General features: G+C 52.7%; 1 protein-coding gene across 1 annotated transcript; it reads left to right on the forward strand.

The window, feature by feature from the left end:
- On the forward strand, window positions 1-27,723 carry ALDH4A1 (aldehyde dehydrogenase 4 family member A1). The gene is made up of 15 exons (XM_058818691.1): window positions 1-68; window positions 2,199-2,292; window positions 2,510-2,602; window positions 2,706-2,753; window positions 3,706-3,861; window positions 5,827-5,976; window positions 6,495-6,569; window positions 11,137-11,324; window positions 15,448-15,521; window positions 18,993-19,189; window positions 19,696-19,743; window positions 21,501-21,653; window positions 24,231-24,352; window positions 26,187-26,305; window positions 27,425-27,723. Exons 1-15 carry the CDS (start codon window positions 34-36, stop codon window positions 27,535-27,537), a joined length of 1,665 nt encoding a protein of 554 aa, XP_058674674.1. The 5' UTR covers window positions 1-33; the 3' UTR covers window positions 27,538-27,723.

Here is a 27,723-nt window from a genome sequence, read left to right on the forward strand (position 1 = left end):
GCGGCCGCGGGCAGGGAGCGCGGCGGGGCCGGGATGTGGCGGCGGCTGCGGGCGCTGAGGGGCTGCGGGTGAGTGAGGGCTCCTGCCTTCCCTTCCCTTCCCTTCCCTTCCCTTCCCTTCCCTTCCCTTCCCTTCCCTTCCCTTCCCTTCCCTTGCCCCCTTCCAACGCGTGGGGCGGGCTCGGGCTCCGCTGCCGCTCCTGCCATCCCCGGGCACTGTCCCGCTGCCAGCTGCGGGCACTGCCAGCCCTCAATCCCCCTTGTTCCTCCGTCCTTCTTCCTTTTTCTGTCCTTGTTTCCCTCGTTTTTCCCCTTTGTTTTCTCCTTTCCCACCCGCTTTCCACAGTTTAGCCCTTGTTTTCCCTTTTACCCTTGTTTCCACCTGTTTTCCGCTGCTTCCTATTGGCTTTCCTCCTTTACTCCCCTTGCTTTTCCCCTTTTCTCCCTTGTCTTCTCCTTTTCTCCTTGTTTGCTCTTTTTCCTCCCCATTTCCCCTTCGTTTCTCCCCTTTCCCCCTCGTTTTCCCCCTCGTTTTTCCCCTTTCCCCTTAGTTTTTCCCCCTTTTCCCTTCCTTTTCCCCCCTTTCCCCTTCGTTTTTCCCCCTGTCCCCTTCGTTTTTCCCCTTTCCCCCCTCGTTTTTCCCCTTTTCCCCGTCGTTTCTCCCCTTTCCCTCTCGTTTCCCCCCTTGTCACTCTCGTTTTTCCCCTTTTCCCTTCGTTTTTCCCCTTTTCCCTTCGTTTCTCCCCTTTCCCTCTCGTTTCCCCCCCGTTTCACTTTCATTTCCCCCCTTTCCCTCTCGTTTCCCCCCTTTCCCTCTCGTTTCCCCCCTTTCCCTCTCGTTTCCCCCCTTTCCCTCTCGTTTTCTCCCCTTTTCCCTTCATTTCCCCCTCCTTTTTCTCCCATTTCCCCCTTTTTCCGGGCATTATCTCTGATCTGGTCAGCGTCTCCCGTTCCTGTGGCTGGTCAGTGCCAAGGTCCGGTGACCGGGGGCAGCTCAGGGTGCCCGTCCGGCTTTTGCCCCCTGGACTTTGCCAGGAGCCGCCGGAGCGCTGGAGCAGCCTGGGTCGATCCTCAGCTCTTTCCTTAAAAATCGATCCTGTTCCTTTTTCCTTACAAATCTATCCCGTGCCTCGTTCCTTTAAAGCACCTGTCCCAGCGCTTTTTGCAGAGCAAGGGAAGGGTGCTGGGCTGGGGGTGAGAGCCAGGCTCGGCTCCCGGCTCTGGCATCGCCATCCAGCGGGAGGGATGGAGCAGGGGCTGGTTTGCGGGGCAGCCGGGAATCGAGGTGTCCCCCGGGGATTAAGGTGTCCCTGGGACCGTGGTGTCTCCTGCAATGGAGGTGTCCCTGGGGACCGAGGTGTCCCCCAGCACTGAGGTCTGAGGTGTCCCCCTGGTGTCGGGGTGTCCGCTGTGATTGAAGTGTCCCCGGGTCGAGGTGTCCCCTGGCACTGAGATGTTCCTGGGACCGAGGTGTCCCCTGGATCAAGCTGTTCCCCAGGACCGAGGTGTCCCTGGCACTGAGGTGTCCCCAGAGGTTGAAGCGTCCCCCACGACCGAGGTGTCCCCTGGCATTGAGTTGTCCCTCGGGATGGAGGTGTCACCCATGATTGAAGTGTTCCCAGGACCAAAGTGTTCCCGGGACCAAGGTGTCCCCAGAGGTTGAGGTGTCCCCCAGCACTGAGGTGTTCCCCGGGATGGAGGTGTCCCTTGGGGATTGAGATGTCCCCCGTGATTGAAGTGTTCCTTGGGATGGAGGTGTCGCCCGGCACTGAGGGGTTCCCTGGGACTGAGATGTCCCCCAGCACTGAGGTGTCCCCTGGCATCAAGGTGTCTCCCGGGGATTGAGGTGTCCCTTGGGGATTAAGATGTCCCCCGTGATTGAAGTGTCCCTGGCACTGAGGTGTCCCCTGGGGATTGAGATGTCCCCCGTGATGGAGATGTTCCCAGGACCGAGGTGTCCCCTGGCATCGAGGTGTCCCTTGGGATGGAGGTGTCACCCATGATTGAAGTGTTCCTGGGACCGAGGTGTTCCCAGGACCAAGGTGTCCCCAGGGGTTGAGGTGTTCCCTGGAGATTGAGATGTCCCCCATGATGGAGGTGTCCCCAGGACCGAGGTGTCCCCGGGGCCGAGCTGTCCCCCGGTGCTGGGGAAGGAGGAAGCAGCAGGATTGCAGCGGTTCCTGTCCTGCCCTGTCGCAGGCGGCGATGGCAGCACGGCCCGGCCATCCAGGTGACCAACGAGCCCATCCTGGAGTTCAAGCCGGGGAGCCCCGAGCGAGAGGCGCTCCAGAAGGTACCGGTGCCAGGGTTTGGGGGGTTTGGGGGCTGGGGGGGCCCTGGGCTGTGCTGCAGGTGCTGCAGGGCACCCCAGCTCTCCCTGCTGTGACAGCCCCATCCTGCCCTGCCCCGTGCCCACAGCCTGTTCCCAGTTCCCTCTGCCCGTGGGAAGGGGGATGGAGGGCAGCTGGAGGGGCTGGGAGCTGCTCCCACCACGTTCTCCTCTCTGCCAGGCCCTGGCTGACCTGAAGGACAAGACCGAGGACATCCCGTGTGTGATTGGGGGGGAGGAGGTGTGGACCCCCACAGTGAGGTACCAGGTCTCGGTGAGTCAGGGGGGTCTCACTGAACGGGGGAGAGCAGAGCAGGGGGGGCCCTGCAGGAGAACCCTGGGACTGGTTCCTACAGAGCTTCTTCTTCTCTCCCCAGCCCTTTAACCATGCACACAAGGTGGCCAAGTACTGCTATGCCAACAAGGTGAGTGCACCTCTCTGTCCCCCCTCTTCCTGGCTGGTTTTTTTTGGGAAGCAGCAGCACTTAGCCTTGGTTTAGCTAGTGAAATTAATTTTGTGAGCAGGGAGGCTCCAGAGCCTTTCCAAGCCCCAGGGATCCTGGAACAAACCCACCTTGGGGTTGTGATGGCACCAGTCGTCTGTGCCTGGGGTGCGTGACCCCTCGTTTTCCCTCTGAGCTGGTGGTGGGCAGTGTTGTTCTGGTTTATTAAGATTTTCTAAGCCTTCTGATGTTGACATTCTTGTAGCAAACTTTCTCACACACTTCCTGTAAATAACTCATTGTTTTACATTCTTTACAGGAGAAGAAAAAACGTTGATAGACTGTTGGTCTGTCCAGTGTCATTGGAGAGGTGGCACTGTCACCCTCCAATCCACTGTCACTCTTAGAAAACTATTAATGTTAGAGTCAGAAAATAAACTTCCCTTTTTTCTTAACCTTGAGAACAGCAGTGTGAGCTTGTTGCAGACATCTTTTTATGAAAAATCCTTTCCTTAGGATTTTTCCTCCTGAGAAGCTGAGAGGCCTCAGGAACAAAATGTAAACAATGATTATCTGCTGCTGTGGAATGCAACAGGTGCATCTGTGATTAATCTCATAAAGTTGTTTCTAATTAATGGCCAATCACAGTCAGCTGGCTCGAGCTCTCTGTCCCAGCCACAAACCTTTGTTATCATTCCTTTCTATTCTTAGCTTAGCCAGCCTTCTGATGAAACCTTTTCTTCTATACTTTTAGTATAGTTTTAATATAATATATATAATAAAATAATAAATCAGGCCTTCTGAAACATGGAGTCAGATCCTCGTCTCTTCCCTCAACCTGAGACCCCTGTGAACACCACCACAGTGTTCTTTCATGCCCTGTGAAAGCCTGCAGAGGCTCCTGCTTGCTGCCTTTTCCCTTTTGCCTCCACAGGAGCTCATTAACAAGGCCATTAACGCTGCCCTGGCAGCCAGGAAGGAGTGGGACCTGAAGCCTGTGCAGGATCGAGCCCAGATCTTCCTGAAGGCAGCTGACATGCTGAGTGGCCCGAGGAGAGCAGAAGTGCTGGCCAAGACCATGGTGGGACAGGTAGGGATGGGCTGGTGACAAGCCAGGTGTCTGCTGAGGAAGGCAGGAGCCTCCCCTGAAATAGAAAATGTGAACCCTCTCCCTCCAAATTGTTATAATTTTGAAATTAAGGGGCTCTCAGGTAAAGATATGGGAGTAGGAATAACATCTCTTTACTAGGAAAATTAAAAATACAAATGTAGTAGCACAAACAAAGAAAAGCCAACAAAAAACTATTGTCAGAGTGAGAATCTGATCTGACCCCCTGTGTGTCAGGGGGTGTCCCAGCCCCATCCCACGGGGGCTCAGCCCTCCTGCAGTGCCAGCTGTGGCTCTGCTGCAGCAGGGATCCTGCACAAGGGGGGAGTTTTCCTCTGCAGCTCCAGGGCTGCTGCAGATGGGCCTGGGCTCCCTCTGGCCATGCAGGGCAGCACAAAGCTGCTCCCCTGGGAATGCAGGGGGCAAAGGCTGCCCTGGTGTCCCAAACCTCAGATTGGATCCAGGTAAGAATGCTTGGCTCCTCCCCTGGGTGGAGCAACTCCCCATGGGATGATTGAATTTGTTCAGCCATGCAGGGACACTCAGTGGCCATGGACAGAAGGTATTTCCTAGAGGGAAGATTGGTTGTGGAAGAGATAAAGAAAACTGCCCCATGAACAGAATATCCTGAATATCCCTCAGACCTCCTGTGGATGGGAGAGGGAGCTGGGAATGCTCCCAGCTCATCCCTGTGTCTTAGGTCAGAAATGGGAGTGTGTGTTCTGTTCCTATCTGTGGAGCTGTTATCTCCTGTTCCTTGGGCAGTTATCTGTGGGGTTTTGCCCCACCTCTGACAGTTGGGAACAGAATACACACCCCCATTTCCAGCCTAAGACAGGGGTGTTGCAGAAGCTGAGCTGGGCAGGAGGGGCTGCCAGGGTGGTTTTTGGCAGTGGGAATGGCTGGAGGTGCTCTGTGGGGGGATCCAGGCTGATCCTCACTCCTTGCAGCTCCTGGGAGCAGGATCAGCCTGAGGCAGTGCAGGAGGCCCCACCCTTGGGAACTGAGCTCGGGAGGTGCTGCCACATTTCTCTTCACAGAGAAGAGCAAGGCACAGCTCTTCCCAAGAATATTTCTGGGTTTCACATTCTCTGAACCTCAGAGAAAGGAAGAGCAATTCTTATCACTTGCTGTGCCTGTGTTTGGGCAAAAGTAGAATGCAACATGGAGATTGTTTACCCACAGTGATGGTGGTTTGTTTCCTTGGCCTATCAGGGTCAGATGTGTGTGTGTGTTGGGATTGTTGGGGGATGGTCACAAAATGCTGTGTGCGCAGAGTTGAGTGCTGGGCAGATTCAGTTTAGATGTAATGTAATACAGTGTAATATAATACAGATAATATAGTATAATAAAGTAATTAATTAGCCTTTTGATATCAGTGGAGTCAGATACATCATTTCTTCTCTCCTCATTTGGGGGGGTGTCCTGATTCAATAGAGAGGGGCACCCCACAGCCAGCACTGCACCATTGCTGCATTCCCTCCCCCATGCACCATTGCTGCATTCCCTGATGCGCTGTGGCTGCATTCCCTGTGTGCCATTGCTGCACCCCCATGCATCATTGCTGCATTCCCCCATGCACCATGGCTACATTCTCCATGCACCATTGCTGCATTCCCCGTGCGCCCATCCCCTCATGCACCATTGCTGCACCCCTCAGCAACATTGCTGCATTGCCCCATTGCTGCATTCCCCTTGCACCCATTCCCCCATGTGCCCTTGCTGCATCCCCCTATGCCCCATTGCTGCATCCTCCATTCACCCTTGCTTGCATTCCCCATGCACCACTGCCACATCCCCCATGCCCATTGCTGTGTTCTCCATGCACCATTGCCACATCCCCCATGCCCATAGCTGCATTCCCCATGCCCCATTGCTGCATTTCCCCATGCACCATTGCTGCATTTCCCCATGCACCATTGCTGCATCCCCTCCCCGTCCCCGCAGGCCAAGACCGTGATCCAGGCCGAGATCGACGCCGCGGGCGAGCTCATCGACTTCTTCCGCTTCAACGCCAAGTACGCGCTGGAGCTGGAGCAGAGCCAGCCCCTGAGCGTGGACATCAGCACCAACTCCATGGTCTACCGGGGGCTGGAGGTGAGCTGGGCACCCTGGGGGACAGCAGGGTCCCCATGTCCCTGTGCTCCATGGGGGCTGGAGGTGAGCAGGGGCCCTGGGGGACAGCAGGGTCCCCATGTCCCTGTGCTCCATGGGGGCTGGAGGTGAGCAGGGGCCCTGGGGGACAGCAGGGTCCCCATGTCCCTGTGCTCCATGGGGGCTGGAGGTGAGCTGGGGCCCTGGGGGACAGCAGGGTCCCCATGTCCCTGTGCTCCATGGGGGCTGGAGGTGAGCTGGGCACCCTGGGGGACAGCAGGGTCCCCATGTCCCTGTGCTCCATGGGGGCTGGAGGTGAGCTGGGCACCCTGGGGGACAGCAGGGTCCCCATGTCCCTGTCCCTGTGCTCCATGGTTTAGCAGGGGCTGGAGGTGAGCTGGGCACCCTGTCCCTGTGCTCCATGGTCTTCCGGGGGCTGGAGGTGAGCTGGGCCCCCCTGCCCCTCAGGGTCGCCCTGGGGACAGCAGGGTCCCCACGTCCCTGTCCCTGTGTCCCTGCAGGGCTTCGTGGCTGCAGTGTCCCCCTTCAACTTCACGGCCATTGGCGGCAACCTGGCAGGGGCTCCGGCACTGATGGTGAGTGCTGGGGGACAGGGTAGGGGACAGGGGGGCAGGGCAGGGAGACAAGAGGACAGGGCAGGGGGACAGGACAGGGTGGCAGGGCAGGGGGGACAGGACAGGGCAAGGGGACAGGGGATGTGACAGGGCAGTAGAGCAGGACGGGGACAGGACAAGGGGCAGGGGGATGGGACATGGGGACAAGGGGGCAGGGCAGGGGGTCAGGGCAGGGCAAGGCGACAGGGGATGGGGACAGAACGGGGGGCAGGGGGATGGGACGGGGGGCAGGACATGGGGACAAGGGGGCAGGGCAGGGGGACAGGACAGGGCAGAGGGGCAGGACAGTGGGACAAGGGGACAGGGTCACAGGATAGGGGGACAGGACAACGGGCAGGGTGGCAGGACACAAGGACAGGGCAGGGGGAAAGGGCAGGGGGAAGGACGGGGGGTAGGGGGGCAAGGGGACAGGGCAGGGTGGCAGGACAGAACGGGGAGCAGGGGGATGGGACAGGGGGGCAGGACACAGGGACAGGACAGTGTTACAGGATGGGAGACAGGACAAGGGGGCAGGGTGGCAGAAAGGGGGACAGGACAGGGAGCAGGACACAGAGGGGCAGGGTGGCAGGACAGTCCAAGGAAAGGTTGGGACAGGGATCCCAGCCCTGAAGTTCAGCTGGGCTGGGGTGTGTGAGGAGGGAGCTGAGCCCCCCTGGGGCTGTTCCCCAGACACTCCTGGGGCTGTTGGACCCCTTGACCCAGTCAGCATTCAGGCTTTAATTAAACACCCAGGGTCTGGATTGCCAGTGTGGTGGAAAAGCACAAATTCCCCAAACCTGCCCTCCTGGGGTTTTTGCTCTGACCAAGGGGTCTTTTCCTTCCCAGGCTGGATTTGGGATCTGGGAATTACCACAGCAGGGTTTGATTTCTACCTGCACTCGGGGTGCTGTCGAGACATGACAGTGTAACCAGTTTGGAGCTGCTCACATTCCTCTGGGATGACACTTCTGGGTGCAGTGTGTGTGTTAGGGGCATGGCTCTGCCATTTAGCTCTGAACTGGCACACAGGAGAGCACAGAAGGTCTGAAAATATATATATAAAAAAAAAGTATTGGTAAAAAGCATTTCTGCACATTCCCATTTGTGTCCCAGCCCATGGAACACAGCAGCTCCTGCCTCTGCAGGGTGGATTTTGGGGAGAGACTGTAATAACCTGGTGAATTTGGGCCAGCAATAATTAATTTATTGTTGCACTGAGAAAGAAAAAAAAAACCCAACAAATTGTCCTCAGCTCTTTGCTAATCAGGCTCAGATTTCCTGCTGGCCCCAAAGAGGCTGGGGAGCTTTTAATTTGGGAACATCACATTTAAAGCTGTATTTTGAGTGAAACATTTGAAGGGGTGGAGGGACAAGGAGAGGGTGAAGCCACCACGGAACTGGGAGGGTTTCTGGGGAGAGAGGTCCCCAAAACCTGGGCAGAGAGGTGCCCGGGACCTGAAGGACACCCTTGGCTTTGTGGAATTTGGGCATGAGCTCATCCCAGAGAGGCTGAGCCCTGCTGGGATGGCACAAACCCCTGCTGGCAGCTCTGAGTGACACTGGGGACATCCCATGGCAGTGAATTCCCCCTGGGATGCTGCAGGGGGATGGATCCCTGCCCTGGGCTGGGAGCAGGAGGCAGCAGGACACCAGCAGTGCCTTGGGAAGCTCAGCAGCAGGGGGCACCTGGAGTTACAGTGAGGAGAAAACACTGATTAATAGGGGAATGTTAATTAGAGCCCCAGTGAAAACAATGCTTAATAGGGGAATGTTAATGAGAGCCCCAGAGTTTCTGTCCCCACGTAGGGGTGAGAGGTGCAGCAGTCAGTCCTGGCAATGGGATTTCCTTGGGATCAAGGCAATCCAGGCTGCTGGGAATGCAGTGCCCAGCCTGGCCTGGATTTCCCAACTGCTGCAGGGCTCTGGGAGTGGGGGATTGGAGGGGCTGTGCCCATGAGCTGTGCCCAGGGGAGTTTTCCTGCCCAGCAAATCCCTGGGAAGCAGGAGCCAGGAGTGCAAAGCTGTGACTGTGATCACAGAGATCTGAGGATGAGGGAAGAGATGAGGATCTGACTCCGTGTTTCAGAAGGCTTGATTTATTATTTTATGATATATATTACATTAAAACTATACTAAAAGAATAGAAGAAAGGATTTCATCAGAATAAGCTAAGAATAGAAAAAGAATGATAACAAAAGTTTCTGTTTCAGACAGAGTCTGAGCCAGCTGAGTGTAACTGGCCATTAATTACAAACAACCACATGAGACCAATCCCAGATGCACCTGTTGCATTCCACAGCAGCAGATAATCATTGTTTACATTTTGTTCCTGAGGCCTCCCAGATTCTCAGGAGGAAAAATCCTAAGGAAAGGCTTTTTCATAAAAGATGTCTGTGACACAAAGCTCCAGTGCAGGGCTGTGACCCCGTGCAGGGGAGGCTGAGCCGTGTGACACAGGGACAGGGATCACGGGGACATGGGGCAGTCACAGGGCCCAGGGCTGGGGTGGCACAGGGCCAAGGGGGTGGCACCTGGGGAGTTCTCCAGCTCCTTGTGCTGTTTGTGCCTGGTTAATCCAGCAGGAGCTTTGTTTTCACTGCCCTGCCTGCTGGCCCTGCCTGGGGCTGGTGGCAGTGCTGGTGACATCAGGAGCACATTCCTGTGTCCTGAGGCAGGAACAGGGCCTGGTTTCCAGCTCCTCTTGGGGAAGGCTGGCACAGGCACCTGGTGAGAGGAAAAGGGAGGATTTGTGCCCTCAGCTGAGCAGGGCACACCCAGCCCTGCCCAAACAGTGCTGGGGTGAAGGTGGTGCTGCCACCCTGGAAATGAAACTGGAGATGATTTTAGTAAAAGGGCAGATCTTTATTTGAAGGCCTTCAGGGGCAGTGATGGAAAGATGTCCCCAAAAGCCCACCCCAAAGGGATGAGAACATTTTTACAGATTTTAGGAAATCAGCAAAATTGATAAAAAGCACCAATTAGGAGGATAAGTAGTGATGCAGCCCCCCTGGTCTGGAGCACCCCTCAGCACTGGCGGTGCTCTGCCCATGAAATAATATCATATTTATGTATAAACATAATAATATCCCAAGAGTTGTTCTCACCTTTGGTTCCCAGGAATAACCAAGGCAGCACTGGGGCCTTGTACCCCTGGGGCTTGGAGTTTTGGGATTTTTGTCTTTCTGCCTTGGAAAAGCCATGGAAAAGTACTGGGAGATGCAGTCACTAATCCAATGGGCTAGATATGTGTGGAGAATATATGGAATAATAGGGAACCAGTAATAATATGGGATATACCATGTAAACCAATAATATCCCAAAAATGGGATATACCATATAAACCAATAATAGGGAACCATAAAGGCTGGGTGTCCATGAAATATCCCAGGAGTTGTTCTCACCATTGGTTCCCTGGAATAACCAAGACAGCACTGGGGCCTTGTACCTCTGGGGCTTTGGGATTTTTGTCTTTGTGCCTCGGGAAAGGCCATGGAAAAATATTGGGAAATGCAGTCACTAATCCTACAGAGCCACACATGAGTGTTGGAGAATATATGGAATAATAGGGAACACAGAAAAGAAATAAAGGCTGGGTGTCCATGAAATATCCCAGGAGTTGTTCTCACCTTTGGTTCCCTGGAAGAACCAGGACAGCTCTGGGGCCTTGTACCCCTGGGGCTTTGAGTTTGGGGATTTTTGTCTTTCTGCCTCAGGAAAGGGCATGGAAAAATACTGGGAAGTGCAGTCACTAATCCTACAGAGCCACACATGTGTGTGTGTGGAGAATATATGGGATAATAGGGAGCACAGAAAAGAAATAAAGGCTGTGTGTCCCCGAGGTGCCACCGCTCTGGGACAGCTTCCAGGGAGTTCTGATGTCCCTGCTGAGGTGCTGTGTGTCCCCAGGGTAACGTGGTGCTCTGGAAGCCCAGTGACACAGCTGAGGTGTTTGTGGTGTGTCCCCAGGGTAACATGGTGCTCTGGAAGCCCAGTGACACAGTGACACTGCTGGGGTGTTTGTGGTGTGTCCCCAGTGACATGGCCCTGTCAGGTGTTTGTGGTGTGTCCCCAGTGACACAGCTGGGGTGTTCTGTGTGTCCCCAGGGGTAACGTGGTGCTCTGGAAGCCCAGTGACACAGTGACACGGCCCTGTTGAGGTGTTTGTGGTGTGTCCCCAGGGTAACGTGGTGCTCTGGAAGCCCAGTGACATTGCTGGGGTGTTGTGTCCCCAGTGACACAGCCCTGCTCAGTGCTCTGTGTGTCCCCAGGGTAACGTGGTGCTCTGGAAGCCCAATGACACAGTGTCATGGCCCTGTGAGGTGTTTGCTGTGTGTCCCCAGTGACGTGGCCCTGTTCAGAATTCTGTGTGTCCCCAGGGTAACGTGGTGCTCTGGAAGCCCGGTGACACAGTGACACGGCCATGCTCAGTGTGTCCCCAGGGTAACGTGGTGCTCTGGAAGCCCAGTGACACGGCCATGCTCTGTGTGTCCCCAGGGTAACGTGGTGCTCTGGAAGCCCAGTGACACGGCCATGCTCTGTGTGTCCCCAGGGTAACGTGGTGCTCTGGAAGCCCAGTGACACGGCCATGCTCTCCAGCTACGCCGTGTACAAGATCCTGCTGGAGGCGGGGCTGCCGCCCAACGTGGTGCAGTTCGTGCCCTCGGACGGGCCCGAGTTTGGGGACACCGTCACCAGCTCCGAGCACTTCTGCGGCCTCAACTTCACCGGCAGCGTGCCGTAGGTTGGGGACAGGGGGACAGGGAGGGGCTGGGGGGGGACACGGGGACAGGGAGGGGCTGGGGGCGCCGATGGGGACAGGGGGACACAGGGAAGGGCTAGCGGGTCAGGGGGAGGGCAGGGACAGGGAGGGGCTGGGGGCTCCAGTGAGAGCTGGGGACATTGGGGACATTGGGGACCGGGAGGGGCTGGGGGCTCCAGTGAGAGCTGGGGACATTGGGGACATTGGGGACAGGGAGGGGCTGGGGGCTCCAGTGAGAGCTGGGGACATTGGGGACATTGGGGACAGGGAGGGGCTGGGGGCTCCAGTGGGAGCTGGGGACATTGGGGACAGGGAGGGGCTGGGGGCTCCAATGGGAACTGGGGACAGGGGGGGACAGGAAGGAGGGGCTGGGGACTCCATTGGGGACAGGGGCAGGGCAGGGAGGGGCTGGGGGCTCCACTGGGAACTGGTGGGGACAGGGAGGAGCTGGGGGCTCCAATGGGGGCAGGGGGGGCTGGGGGCTACAGTGGGGATGGGGGCTCCATTGGGGGCAGGGCAGGGAGGGGCTGGGGGCTCCTCTGAGAACTGGGGACAGGGAGGGGCTGGGGACTCCACTGGGAACTGGTGGGGACAGGGAGGAGCTGGGGGCTCCAATGGGGGCAGGGGGGGACAGGGGACAGAGGGGAAACAGGGAGGGGCTGGGGGGTCCAATGGGGACAGGGAGGGGCTGGGGGCTACAGTGGGGACATTGGGGACAGGGAGGGGCTGGGGGCTCCCTGAGGGCAGGGAGGGGCTGGGGGCTCCTCTTGGATCTAGGGACAGGGAGGGGCTAGGGGCTCCAGTGGAGACAGGGAGGGACTGGGGGCTCCTCCTGGCCCTGGGAAGGGCTGCAGCAGCTGGCAGGACGTGGTTGCACGGTTACATCCAAACAGGAGGTTCAAAGTCGTGACAAAAAGGGGCTGAGCAGGGTTTTGGTGCTGGGGGAGGAGTGGTTTTAGCTCTGGGGCTGAGCCTGGGGCACGGGGACAGCCAGAGGGGCAGTGACACTCCCAGGGGTGCTGTGGGTGGGTTTGCACCCCAGGTGGGTTTGGTTTCCTCCCAGGTGGGTTTGGTTTGCCCTGGATGGGTTTGCACCCCAGGTGGGTTTGGTTTGCCCCCTGGTGGGCTTTTTACCCCAGGTGGGTTTGGTTTGCTTCCAGGGTGGGTTTTGTGCCCCAGGTAGGTTTGGTTTGCCCCCTGGATGGGTTTGCATCGCAGCTGGGTTTTGTACCCCAATTGAGTTTGGTTTCCCCCCAGGTAGGTTTGGTTTGCCCCTTGGTGGGTTTTGTATCCCAGGTGGGTTTGGTTTGTGCCCCAGGTGGGTTTTGTACCCCTGTTAGCTTTGATTTCCCCCCAGGTGGGTTTGGTTTTTCACCCAGGTGGATTTGATTTGCCCCCAGGTGGGTTTGGTTTGCCCCTTGGTGGGTTTGTACCCCAGGTGGGTTTGGTTTGCTTCCAGGGTGGGTTTTGTGCCCCAGGTAGGTTTGGTTTGCCCCCTGGATGGGTTTGCATCGCAGCTGGGTTTTGTACCCCAATTGAGTTTGGTTTCCCCCCAGGTAGGTTTGGTTTGCCCCTTGGTGGGTTTTGTATCCCAGGTGGGTTTGGTTTGTGCCCCAGGTGGGTTTTGTACCCCTGTTAGCTTTGATTTCCCCCCAGGTGGGTTTGGTTTTTCCCCCAGGTGGATTTGATTTGCCCCCAGGTAGGTTTGGTTTGCCCCTTGGTGGGTTTGGTTTGCCCCTTGGTGGGTTTTGTACCCCAGTTATGTTTGATTTGCGCCCGGGTGGGTTTGGTTTGCCCCTTGGTGGGTTTGTACCCCAGTTATGTTTGATTTGCCCCCAGGTGGGTTTCCCCCGAGCTGGGTTTGCTCCCTGGGCTCTGCTGTGTCCCATGGGCTCTCAGAGGAGCTGGGGGTCCCTGCAGGGGCTGTCAGAGCCCGGGACCCCTCCCCAGGCCGGGCCACGCTCGGGTGAGCAGGGGCTGCCCAGGTGGGGGCTCACAGCTCTGCTGTGCTGTGGCTGAGCCTCCTGCTGCGAGCCCATTTCCATTTTTATTGTTTTCCAGCCCAGGGGTTTGTCACAGTGAGGCCTGGAGGGAAGGGGGGAGAGGGGAGGAACAGAAACTTCTGGATGCTCTCTGTGTGCCCTTCCCTGCAACAGTTCATTTTTAAAGCTGTGGAGCTGCTGTGTGCAGCCTTTGTGTGATACCTGTGCACCAGTCCCTGTGCAGGGGGGTTTCCCATTAGGGCATCCCTTTTATTAGGGGGTTTCCATCAGGGCATCCCTTTTTTGGGTGATTTTCCATCACAGCATCCCTTTTTTTAGGGTGTTCAATGTCGGGGCATCTGTTTTTTTGGAGGGTTTCCCATTAAGGCATCCCTTTTATTAGGGGGTTTCCTATTAGGGCTTCACTTTTTTTGGATGGTTTCCCATTAGGGAATCCCTTTTTTTGGGTGATTTCCCATTGAGGCATCCCTTTTTTTAGAGCGGGTGGGGGTTCCATCCTTCTTTTTTATGGAGTTTCCCATCAGAGCATCCGTTTTTGGAGGGTTTCCCATCAGGGCATCCCATCCCTCTTTTTGGGGGATTTCCCATCCTTTTTTTTTTGGGGGGTGTTGGGGGGGATTTTCCCATCCTTCTTTTTTATGGAATTTTCCATCAGAGCATCCCTTTTTTAGGAGATTTCCCGTCAGGGCATCCCTCTTTTTGGGGGATTTCCCATCCCTTTTTTTTTGTAGGGTTTCCCATCAGGGCATCCCTTTTTTTGGGGGGTGTTGGCGGGGCATTCCCCATCCTTCTTTTTTAGGGAGTTTCCCATCAAGGCATCTCTCTTTTGGGGAGCATTTCCCATCCCTTTTTGGGGGACTTCCCACCCCTTTTTTTGGAGGGTTTCCCATCAGAGCATCCCTTTTTTTGGGGATTTCACTCAGAGCATCCCTTTGCTGTGGAGTTTCCCATCAGGGCATCCCTTTTTGGGGGGCTTTCCCATCGGAGCATCCCTTTTTATTGGGGGGGGGGGGGGGGTTCTCATCAGGGCATCCCTCTTTTTGGAGGATTTCCCATCCCTTTTCTTGGAGCGTTTCCCATTGGAGCATCCCTTTTTTAGGAAATATCCCATCAAGGCATCATTTTTTGGGGGGATTTCCCATCAGGGCATCCTTCTTTTTGGGGGATTTCCCATCCCTTTTTTTTTTTGTGGAATTTCCCAGCAGAACATCTCTTTTTTAGAAGATTTCCCATCAGGGCATCCCTGTTTTGGGGGATTTCCCATCCCTCCTTTTTGAGGGGGTTCCCCATCAGGCCATCCCATTTTTTAGGGTGTTCCACATTGGGGCATCCCTTTTTTGGGTGATTTTCCATCAGGGCATCCCTTTTTGGTGGGATTTTTCCCTATCAGGACATCCCTTTTTTGTGGGGGTTGGGTTTCCTTTCAGGGCATCCCTTTTATTGGGGGGTTTCCCATCAGGGCATCCCTCTTTTTGGGAGACTTCCCATCCCTTTTTTTGGAGGGTTTCCCATTGGAGCATCCCTTTTTTAGGGGATTTCCCATCAGGGCATTCTTTTTTGGGGGGGGTTCTCATCAGGACATCCTTCTTTTTGGGGGACTTCCAATCCCTCTTTTTTTTTTTTGTGGAGTTTCCCATCAGAGCATCCCTTTTTTAGGAGATTTCCCATTAGGGCATCCCTTTTTTTGGAGGGTTTCCCATTAGGGGATCCCTTTTCTGGGTGATTTCCCATTGAGGCATCCATTTTTTTAGAGTGGGTGGGGGTTCCCATCCTTCTTTTTTATGGAGTTTCCCATCAGGGCATCCCTTTATTGGGGGGCTTTCTCATCAGGGGATCCCTTTTATTAGGGGGTTTCCCATTAGGGAATCCCTTTTTTTCGTGGGCTTTCCCATCGGGCCATCCCTTTTTTCGGGGAATTTTCCATCCCTTTTTTCAGGGAATTTCCCATCCCTTTTTTCGGGGAATTTCCCCTCCCTTTTTTCAGGATATTTCCCATCAGGGCATCCCTTTTTTTTGGGTGGGTTTCCCATTTGTTTTAGAGGGTTTCCCATCACCCTGTGTGCAGCAGAGCCCTGAGCAGCCTCTCCCTGTGTTCCAGAACATTCCGGCGGCTCTGGAAGCAGGTGTCAGAGAACCTGGAGCGCTACCGCAACTTCCCACGCCTGGCTGGAGGTACCAGCCCCCCCTGCCCCATTGTTTTGTGTTTCTTTGCTTCATAGAATCACAGAATATTTTGGAAGGGACCCACAAGGATCAGCAAAGTCCTGTCTCTGTCCAGGCCAGTGCCAGGAACCCACCCTGTGCCTGGGAGCAGCCTCCAAACCCTTCCTGAGCTCTCCCAGGCTCCGTGCTGTGCCCATCCCCTGGGAGCCCCCAGCCATCCTCTGGGTGAAGAACCTTCTAAAATCCAACCCAAACCTCCCCTGGTACAGCTCCAGGCCATTCCCTTGGGTCACCAGAGAGGGGATCAATGTCAGTGCCTGGCCCTCCCCTTGTCCTCATGGGGAAGCTGCAGTGAGGTCTCCTTCAGTCTCCTCCTTTGCAGGCTGAACAATCCGGGTGACCTCAGCCTCTCCTCATCCAGATTCTTCTCCAGACCTTTCACTCCTCATCCAGGTTCCCCTCTAAACCTTTCACTCCTCATCAGCTTTCCCTCTAGAGCTTTCACTACCTTTGCAGCCCTCCTTTGGATGCTCTCTAATAGATTTATATTCTTTTGGGGCACCCAAATCTGCCCCCAGGATTCAAATGCTACCCCTCTCCTGTGCCTGGGGAGGAGAGGGCAGCATTCCCATCCCTGAGGGCAGGGGATGCAGGAAATCCCTGGATATTCAGAGCTGTGGGGGTGGGATTTTAGGGTGGGGAGGTGGTGGTTGGACCCCAGTGTTCGGGGTGCCAAAGTTTGGGAATTGGGGTTGGTCCCTTTGGGAACTGAGGTTGGTCCGTTTGTTCCCTTCTCCATGGGTTTTATCCACCTGCTGCAGGGTTGTGTCCCTGTGGTCACAGCTCTCCCTGTCCTGATGCCTTTTGGGGCTGCCTAAAAACAGAGCCAGACCAAGTGAAGGGAATTAAAAGCAGGTGGATTTATTTATTGAAGGGCCCTCAGGTACATCCCAGGCAGGGCTGTACCCAAAACTGGACCACAGCTCACGGGTTTTCACACTTTTGGAGGGTTTCCCATTGGAGTATCCCTTTTTTTGGGGGATAACTTTTGTCCATTTGCATATTGGGGGTGAATCCTCCAATTACAGCTTCAGCTAATGAAGTAATTTACCCCAAGTTTGCTCCCCCCAGCTCCCTTTTGTTGAATCTCTGGGGGCCTGAGGCAGTGAGGGCTCCTTGAGTGCCAGGCCTGGAGAGGAATTGCTGTGTGTGCCCCAAACGGGAGAACAGCAGCTGGCACTGCGTGTGGGGTTTGGAGTTGTACACAAAACAACTTCAGGGTCACAAATACATGAAACATATAAAATATATTTAATATAGAATATATTTTATTATATAATATATAAACATCATTATATATATATATATTTATATATATCATTATATAAAAACATATATAGGTATCAGTTTCCCTTCTAATTATATATATTTTACATATACAATATATATTATATTATATATAAACATAATTATATATATTTATTTATATCGTTATATAAAAACATATGTAGACATCAGTTCACCTCTAAATATAGATATAGATATAAAAAGTATATTATGTTATATTATATTATATTATATTATATTATATTATATTATATTATATTATATTATATTATATTATATTATATTATATTATATTATATTATATTATATTATATTTAAACATAGTTATTTATATCTATAATATTATATATGAACATCGATATATATCTTTATATGTTTATAGATAGCATTATATATAAACATATATATAGACATTAGTTCCCCTCTAATTATACATATAAAAATATATTTATAGTATCATATATATATTATTATAGTATATATAAACATCATTATACATAATTATGTACTTATATATTTATAGATAGCATTATATATAACCATATATAAAATATATAATATTATATATAGACATAATTATATATTTATATATAATATTATATAAAACATCATTATATATATTTATAGATATCATTATATATAAACATATATAGGCATCCGTTCCATATTATATTATATTATATTATTCGTATTTATATTTAATTATATATAAACATATATAGACATCAGTTCCTCTCTAATAATATAGAATATAGAATATAAACATCATTATATATTTATATATAATATTATATTGTATATAGACATGATATATTTATGTATTTATAGATAGCATTAGATATAAACATATATAGAGACATCCATTATGTTATAATAACATACTCATATTTCTATTTCTATATAATTATATAAACATATATACATCAGTTCCTATTATATTATATTATATTATATTATATTAGTATTTATATTTAATTATATATAAACCTATATAGACATCCATTTCCCTCTAATTATATAATATATAATATACACATCATTATATGCTTGTATAGAATACTATATTGTAAATAGACATAATTATATATTTATATATTTATAGATAGCATTAGATATAAACATATATATAGACATCTGTTATGTTATATTATAATAACATATTTATATTTGTACTTAGATTTGTATTTGTATTCTTTATTTATATTTAATTATATATAAACATATATAGACATCGGTTATGTTATAATAACATATTTATATATAATTATATAAACATATATATACATCGGTATATAATATAATATAATATAATATAATATAATATAATATAATATAATATAATATAATATAATATAATATATTCGTATTTATATTTAATTAAATATAAACATATATAGACATCCGTTTCCCTCCAATTATATAACATATATAATATATAATATATAATATATAATTAATATATAATATAATATAGTATAATATAATATAATATAATATAATATAATATAATATAATATAATATAATATAATATATTAGTATTTATATTTAATTAAATATAAACATATATAGACATCCGTTTCCCTCCAATTATATAATATATATAATATATAATATATATAATATATAATATATAATTAATATAATATAATATAATATAACATAATATATTCGTATTTATATTTAATTAAATATAAACATATATAGACATCCGTTTCCCTCCAATTATATAATATATATAATATATAATATATATTATATATTATATATATAATATAATATAATATAATATAATATAATAACTACAATATATAGTATATAATATAAACATAATCATATGTTTATATATAATATTATATTGTATATATACGTCATTATTTATTTATATATTTATAGATAGCATAAGATATAAACATATATACACATCAGTCCCTATTATATTTTAAGTATATTTATAGTCGCATTTATATTATTTATACTTATATTATCATTTATGTCCTTTATTCATATTTAATTACATACACACACATATGCAGCCATCAGTTCCCCCGTACCCCCGGGGCGGGCAGCCCCCAGCCCCGTTCCGGGCTGTGCCCCGCCCCGGCCGCTCCTCCCGTTTCGTCTCCGTCCCTCAGAGTGCGGCGGGAAGAACTTCCACGTGCTGCACCGCTCGGCGGACGTGGGCAGCGCGGTGAACGGCACGCTGCGCTCGGCCTTCGAGTACGGCGGGCAGAAATGCTCCGCCTGCTCGCGGCTCTACGCGCCCGCCTCGCTGTGGCCCCACATCAAAGAGAAGCTGCTGGAGGAGCACGGCAAGATCAAAGTGGGAGATGTGAGCCGAGCTGCCGGGCTGCTGAAGGGCTTTGCGGCTCAGCGGGAGCCTGATGGGATTAGGGGCTGCGGGGACCGGCTGCTAATTCCCATTGAAGCCGGCTTTTCATCCCCCCTCCGCCCCGCAGCTCCTGGCCCTGATTAGAAATTAACTTGTAGCCGCTCCTAGGGGAGGGCTGGGCCGGCTCTGCCCGAGCTCCCGGGACGGGTTTGGGGAGCTGAGGGGGAGCTGAGGGAGCGCTGGGGTGCAGGGTGAGCTCTCATCCCTTTCCTCCTTTCTGCCTGCTTCTGGTGCTCTGGGGTGCTGGGTGAGCTCTCATCCCCTCCTTTCTGCCTGGCCCTGGTGCTGAGAGAGCTCTGGGGTGCAGGGTGAGCTCTCATCCCCTCCTTTCTGCCTGGCCCTGGTGCTGAGAGAGCTCTGGGGTGCTGGGTGAGCTCTCATCCCCTCCTTTCTGCCTGGCCCGGGTGCTGGGCGAGCTCTCATCCCCTCCTTTCTGCCTCCTGCAGCCCACCCAGGACTTTGGCACTTTCTTCTCGGCCGTGATCGATGACAAGGTGAGCTCAGAGCAGCCCCAGGTGGGGTTTGGTCCAGAAATGGGGACAGGATGAGCCCAGAGCAGCCCCAGCTTGGGGCAGAAGTGGGGACAGGGTGAGCCCAGAGCAGCCCCAGGTGGGATTTGCTGCACAGGTGGGGATGGGGATCAAGGTGAGCCCAAAGCAGCTCCAGGTTGGGGCAAAAGTAGGGACAGGGATCAGGGTGAGCAGCCCCAGGTGGGGTTTGTTGCAGAAATGGGGATCAAGGTGAGCCCAGAGCAGCCCCAGGTGGGGTTTGCTGCACAGATGAGGACAGGGATCAGCTGGAGCTGCCTGTGGCTGAGTGTTGTGTGCCCTGCTGGTGAAAATTCTGGGAGTTTCCCCAGAAATTGTCTGAGGGTTTTGTGTGCATTCCCTGCTCCTGCTCCTCCTCCGAGCCAGGAGGGCACTGAGAGCGGAGTGTCCTGAGTGACCCAGACCCCCTGACAGACCCCAAACCCCCTTTTAAATCCCTCAACCCCCTCTAATTCCTTACCCAGACCCCCTTCCAGACCCACAAAGCCCCTTTCAGCCCCCCAAACCACCTTCCCAACCTCAAAACCCAGTCTTTTCCTGTCATCCTGCCTTCCAGACCCCCAAACCTGCCTTTCAGACCTTAAACCCCCCCAAACCCCCCTTCAAGATCCCCAAACTCCCTTTTAAACCCCCAAACCTCCTTGCAGACCCCCAAACCCCCTCATTTCCTGTCAGTCCCAACCCAGACCCCAAACCCCCTTTAAAACCCTAAAACTGCCTTGCAGACCCCAAACCCCCCTTAAACCCCCCAAACCCCACTTCCAGACCCCCAAACCGCCCTTTTAAACCCCCAGATGCCCCTTCCAGACCCCAAACCCCCCTTTAAAACCCCCAGAGTCCCCTTTTAATCCCTCAACCTCCCTTTTAAGCTCCCAGACCCCCACTTGCAGACCCCAAACCCCCCTTCTAAACCTTAAAACTGCCTTGCAGACCCCAAACCCCACTTCCAGACCCCCAAACCACCCTTTTAAACCCCCAGATGCCCCTTGCAGACCCCAAACCCCCCTTTAAAACCCTCAGACTCCCCTTTTAATCCCCCAACCCCCCTTTTAAGCTCCCAGACCCCCCCTTGCAGACCCCAAACCCCCCTTCTAAACCCCAAGACCCCTCTTCCAGACCCCCAAACGCCCTTTAAAACCTCCAGCCCCCCTTGCAGACCCCAAACCCCCTTTAAAACCCCCAAACCCCTGTTATTAGCCCCCAGACCCCAAATCCCCCTTTTAAGGTCCCAAACCCCCCTTTTAAACCCCCAGACCCCCAAACCCCTCATTTCCTGTCGTTCCTAACCCAAACCCCCTTCCAGACCCCAAACTCCCTTTTATACCCTAAAACTGCCCTGCAGACACCAAACCCCTCTTCCAGACCCCAAACCCCCCTTTAAAACCCCCAGACTCCCCTTTTAATCCCCCAGCCCCCCTTTTAAGCTCCTAGACCCCCCCTTATAGACCCCAAACCCACCCTTCTAAACCCCAAGACCCCTCTTCCAGACCCCCAAACCCCCCTTTAAAACCCCCAAACCCCCCCTTGCAGAGCCCGGACCCCCCTTTTACACCCCCAGACCACCTTCCAAACCCCAGACCTCCCTTTTACACCCCCAAACCCCCATTTCAAGCCCGCAAACCCCCCTTGCAGACCCCAACCCCCCCTTTTAAGCCCCCAAACCCCCCTTTTAAGCCCCCCAACCCTGCCCTGTCCGTCCCCAGTCCTTTGCCAGGATCAAGAGCTGGCTCCAGCACGCCCACAGCTCCCCCAACCTGACGGTGCTGGCGGGCGGCGGCTGCGACGACAGCGTGGGCTTCTACGTGGAGCCCTGCATCGTGGAGAGCAGGGACCCCCGGGACCCCATCATGAGAGAGGTGAGGGGCACCCACCCCAAATCCCTGTGGGGAAACCTGGGACCCCACCCCAAATCCCTGCAGGGACCCCCGGGACCCCATCATGAGAGAGGTGAGGGGGATCCCTGTCCCAAATCCTTGTGGGGAAATCTGGGACCCCATCATGAGAGAGGTGGGCACCTGACCCCAACCCTAACCCCACCCCAAATCCCTGTGGGACCCCCAGGACCCCATCATGAGAGAGGTGGGGCCTAACCACGACCCTAACACCAACCACATCCCAATCCCTGTGGGGAAACCTGGGACCCCACCCCAAATCCCCTTGGGACCCCATCATGAGAGAGGTGAGGGGCACCCACCCCAAATCCCTGCAGGGACCCCCGGGACCCCATCATGAGAGAGGTGGGACCTAACCCTAACCCCATCCCAAATCCCCCTGGGACCCCATCCCAAATCCCTGTGGGACCCCCAGGACCCCAGCATGAGAGAGGTGAGGGGGATCCCTGTCCCAAATCCCTGTGGGGAAACCTGGGATCCCATCCCAAATCCCTGCAGGGACCCCATCATGAGAGAGGTGAGGGGGACCCACCCCAAATCCCCCCGGGACCCCATTGTGAGAGAGGTGGGCACCCGACCCTAACCCATCCCAAATCCCTATGGGACCCCATCCCAAATCCCTGTGGGACCCCTGGGACCCCATCCTAAATCCCTGTGGGGAAACCTGGGACCCCACCCCAGATCCCTGCAGGGGCCCTATCATGAGAGAGGTGGGGACCCCATCCCAAATCCCTGCAGGGACCCCATCCCAAATCCTTATAGGAACCCCTGGGTCCCCATCATGAGAGAGGTGTGGGGGATCTCCATCCCAAATCCCTGCAGGGACCCCATCCCAAATCCTTGTGGGACCCCCAGGACCCCATAATGAGAGAGGTGTGGGGGGGATCCCCATCCCAAATCCCTGTGGGGCATCCTGGGACCCCATCCCAAATCCCAGATCCCATCACATGAGAGGTGGGGATCCCACCCCAAATCCCTGTGGGGCAACATGGGACCCCATAATGAGGGAGGTGTGGGGGATCCCACCCCAAATCCCTGTGGGACCCCAAATGAGGGAGGTGTGGGATCCCATCCCAAACCCCTGTGGGATCCCAGCCCCAGTCCCTGCTCTGGGGGGCTCCCCAGGAATGGGTTCCTGCATTGGGGTCGGGCTCTTTGGGGTGGGGCAGCTCCTGCTCCTTCCTGGGGCTGATCCCAGACTTAGGGCTGAGATTTTGGGGTTGATCCTCATGGGGTGTTTTGGTTTTTTGGGGCTGATCCTGATGGTTCATGGTGTTTTCTGGAAACCCAGGAAATTTTTGAGCCCGTCCTTATGAGGTGTGTGGGTTTTTGGGGCCAATCCTGATGGCTTGTATAGGATTTTTGGGTCCAATCCTGACAGGGTGTGTAGATTTTGGGGCTGATCCTGACAGTGTGTGTGGGTTTTTTGGGGTTGATCCTCATGGGGTGTTTTGGGTTTTTGGGGCTGATCCTGATGGTTCATGGTGTTTTCTGGAAACCCAGGAAATTTTTGAGCCCATCCTTATGAGGTGTGTGGGTTTTTGGGCCCAATCCTGATGGCTTGTATAGGACTTTTGGGTCCAATCCTGACAGGGTGTGTGGGGTTTTTGAGGCTGATCCTGATGGTTTGTGGCATTTTCTGGGCTCCAGGAGATTTTGGGACCAATCCTGACAGTGTGTGGGGTTTTTTTGGGGTCAATCCTGACAGTTTTTTGGTACTTTCTGCATTCCCAGGAGATTTTCAGGCCAATCCTGACAGGGTGTGTAGATTTTGGGGCTGATCCTGACAGTGTGTGTGGGTTTTTTGGGGTTGATCCTGCTGGTTTGTGTCATCCTTTAGGCTCCAGGAGATTTTGGGGCCGATCCTGACAATTTGTGGGATTTTCTGAACTCCCAGGAAATTTTTGGGCCAATCCTTATGGGATGTGTGGATTTTTGGGGCCAGTCCTGATGGTTTATATGGGTTTTTTGGCCTCCAAGAGATTTTGGGGCCAAGCCTGATGGTTTTTATGGGATTTTTGGGGCCAATCCTGACGGGTTTTGGTACTTCCTGCATTCCCAGGAGATTTTCAGGCTGATCCTGACAGGGTGTGTAGGTTTGGGGCTGATCCTGACAGTGTGTATGAGTTTTTTGGGGCCAATCCTGATGGGTTTTGGTACTTTCTGCATTCCCAGGAGATTTTGGGGCCAATCCTGATGTTTTTTATGGGATTTTTGGGGCCAATCCTGACGGGTTTTGGTACTTCCTGCATTCCCAGGAGATTTTCAGGGTCATCCTGATGGTTCTTATGGGTTTTTTTTGGGGCCAATCCTGACGGGTTTTGGTACTTTTCTGCATGCCCAGGAGATTTTCAGGCTGATCCTGACAGGGTGTATGGGTTTTGGGACTGATCCTGACAGTGTGTGTGGGTTTTTTGGGGCCAATCCTGATGGTTTTTGGTACTTTCTGCATTCCCAGGAGATTTTCAGGCCAACCCTGACAGTGTGTATGGGGTTTCTGGGGTCAGTCCTGACGTTTTGTGGCGTTTCCTGCCTCCCCAGGAGATCTTCGGGCCCATCCTGACGGTGTTCGTGTACCCCGAGTATCAGTACCGGGAGGTGCTGGAGCTCATCGACAGCTCCACCCCCTACGGCCTCACGGGGGCGATCTTTGCTCAGGATAAGTGAGTCCCAAAACTGCCGAAAATTCCCCCAAAAAGCGGCTGGGGGTGCTTTTCCCATCTGCACTGAGCCACGGATCTTCCTTCTTATCTTCTCATATCATATATCAAATCATCTTCCTTCCTTCCTTCCTTCCTTCCTTCCTTCCTTCCTTCCTTCCTTCCTTCCTTCCTTCCTTCCTTCCTTCCTTCCTTCCTTCCTTCCTTCCTTCCTTCCTTCCTTCCTTCCTTCCTTCCTTCCTTCCTTCCTTCCTTCCTTCCTTCCTTCCTTCCTTCCTTCCTTCCTTCCTTCCTTCCTTCCTTCCTTCCTTCCTTCCTTCCTTCCTTCCTTCCTTCCTTCCTTCCTTCCTTCCCTCCCTTCCTTCCCTCCCTTCCTTCCCTCCCTTCCTTCCCTCCCTTCATTCCTTTTCATTCTTCTTTTCCATCCCTCCCCTTCTCTCATTTTCCTTCCCTTCTCTCCTTTTCTTTCCCTTCTTTCCTTTTCCTCCCTGCTTTTCCTTCCCCCTTTTCCTTTGCCCCTCTCCCTTTTCCTTCCTTTCTCTCCTTTTCCTTGCCCTTCTCCTTTTCCTTCCTTCCTTGTCTCCTTTTCCTTCCCTTTGGTCCCTTTTCCTTTCTTTTCTCCTTTTCCTTCCATTCTTTCCTTTTCCTTCTCCTTTCCCTTCCTTCCCTTTCTCCTTTTCCTTCCCTTCTTTCCTTTTCCTTTCCCTCTCTCCTTTTCTTTCCCTTCTTTCCATTTTGTTCCTTTCCCTTTCCCTTTCCTTTTCCCTTTCCCTTCCCTTTCCCTTTTGCTGCTCCTCCTGCAAGAAGGGAAAGGGATGGTTTGGAAGTTTAGCTTAGTTAGTTTTTTTGGGCTTTCTTAGCCCAAATAAGCTTTTTTTTCAGTGAGGAATTATCCCAAAGGAATATTTGGAGCACATGGGGGTGACACCCCTGGTGTCACCTCAGAGAGAATCACCCAAAATTGTCCCAGAATTCTGGGCTGGAGGGGCCTTAGAGCTGATCCAGGGCCACCTCCCACTGTCCCAGGGAGCTCCAAGCCCCTCCAGCCTGGCCTGGGGCACTGCCAGGGGTGGGACAGCCACAGCTGCTTTGGACAGTGAGGGAGAGCAACCCATGAAATGTAAACAGAGAAAGAAACTGTAAAAAAACCTCAAAGGAGGGAAAATGCAGGGGCTGTGTGTGTGTGAAACCCCTGAGGGCAGGAACTGAGCATGAGGGGACCCAGACCCCTCTGGAGGGGGCACAAACCCTGATGGAGGGGACACCAATCCCTCTGGAGGAGACACAAACCCCTTTGGAGGGTGCACAAACCCCCGTGGAGGGGGCACAAACTCCTCTTGAGGAGACTGAAACCCTTCTGGAGGGGACCCAAGCCCCTCTTTGTGCAGTCTGGTAGCTCTGCAGCCCCTGGGCTGTGCTCAGGTGTGACGGTGTCACAGGGGTGTGAGGGTGAGGGGAGAGATGAGGATCTGACTCCATGTTTCAGAAGGCTTGATTTGTTATTTTGTGATATATATTATATTAAAACTATACTAAAAGAATAGAAGAAAGGATTTCAGCAGAAGGCTGGCTAAGAATAGAAAAAGAAGAATGATAACAAAGCTTTGTGGTTCAGACTCTCTGTCCAAGCCAGCTGACTGTGATTGGCCATTAATTAGAAACAACCACATGAGACCAATCCCAGATGCACCTGTTGCATTCCACAGCAGCAGATAACCATTGTTTACATTTTGTTCCTGAGGCCTCACAGCTTCTCAGGAGGAAAAATCCTAAGGAAAGGCTTTTTCATAAAAGATGTGTGTGACACTGAGCCTGTCCCTGTCCCTGTCCCTGGCAGGGCTGCCATCGAGGAGTCCCTGAGGCTGCTGCGCCACGCCGCCGGCAACGTCTACATCAACGACAAATCCACGGGGGCCGTGGTGGCCCAGCAGCCCTTTGGGGGTGCCCGCATCTCAGGTGACCCCAGCGCTGCTGGACAGCCCCCCTGTGTCCCCCCTGTGTCACTCCTGTCCCCTGTGTCCCCCCATGTCCTTCCTGTGCTCTGTGTCCCTTGTCCTCCTGTTCCTCCATGTCCTTCCTTGTCCCCATCCTTCTGTGTCCCTCCTGTTCCTCCCATCCTCCTTGTCTCTCCATGTCCCTCCCGTCCCTCCATGTCCTCTGTTCCTCCTGTCCCTCCATGTCCTTCCTTGTCCCCATCCTCTGTGTCCATCCTGTCCCTCCATGTCCCTTCTGTCCTCTGTGTCCTGTCCCTGTCATCCTCCATGTCCTTCCATGTCCATCCTGTCCCTCCTTGTCCTTCCATGTCCCTGTCCCGTATCCCTCCCATCCCTGTGTCCTTCCACGTCCTTCCTGTCCTCCATATCCCTGTGTGTCCCTTCTGTTGCTCTGCATCCCTCCGTGTCCCCATCCCTGCCTGTCCCTCCCATGCCTTGTGTCCCACCATGTCCCTCCTATCCCGTGTCCCTTCCACCCCTCCACATTCCTCCTGTGCTCTGTGTCCCTTGTCCCGTGTCCTTCCCATGCCTCCATGTCCCTCCCATCTCTCTCCATCCCTCCTGTGCTCTGTGTCCTTCAGTTCCCTCCATGTACCTCCCGTTCCTTGTGTCCTGTGTCCCTCCCATCCTCCATGTCCCCCCATGTCCCCCTCCTCTGTGTCGGTGTCCCTCACGTGTCCCTGTGTGTCCTTCCCATCCTTCCATGTCCCTCCCATCTCTCTGTATCCCTCCTGTGCTCTGTACCCCTTGTTCTCTGTGTCCCTCCTGCACCTTTTGTCCCTCTGTGTCCCTCCTGTCCCTGTGTCCCTCCTGTACCCCATGTCCCTCCATGTCCCCATCCTTCTGAGTCCCTCCATGTCCCTCCTGTACCTCCTGTCCTTCTCTGTCTCTCCTGTCCCTCCTGTCCCTCTTGTGTCCCATGTCCCCATCCTCTGTGTCCCTCCTTGTCCCTCGCGTGCCTTATGTCCTTCCGTGTCCCCATCCTTTGTGTCCCTCCTGTACCGCATGTCCTCCCGTCCCCCGTGTCCCTCCATGTCCCTGCCACCCCCCTGGTGTCACCACCCTCTGTGTGTCCCCACAGGCACCAATGACAAGCCCGGGGGTCCCCATTACCTGCTGCGCTGGACGTCCCCCCAGGCCATCAAGGAGACGCATGTGCCGCTGGGGGACTGGCGCTACGCCTACATGCAGTGACCTGGGGACAGCCTGGGGACACTGCCACCCTCCACAGCACTCACACTACTGACCCCAACCCCCCTCCCCTCCTGAGAGGTCTTTAAAAAAGGAAAAAAGAAAAAAAAACAAAGCGTTGTTCAATGGTGAAGCTCCGAGCTCCTGTGTGTCCTGGGTCGGGTGGCACTTGGGGACATGAGGGTGAGT

The sequence above is a fragment of the Ammospiza caudacuta genome, chromosome 22 (assembly GCF_027887145.1).
Source record: "Ammospiza caudacuta isolate bAmmCau1 chromosome 22, bAmmCau1.pri, whole genome shotgun sequence".
Classification (NCBI taxonomy): domain Eukaryota; kingdom Metazoa; phylum Chordata; class Aves; order Passeriformes; family Passerellidae; genus Ammospiza; species Ammospiza caudacuta.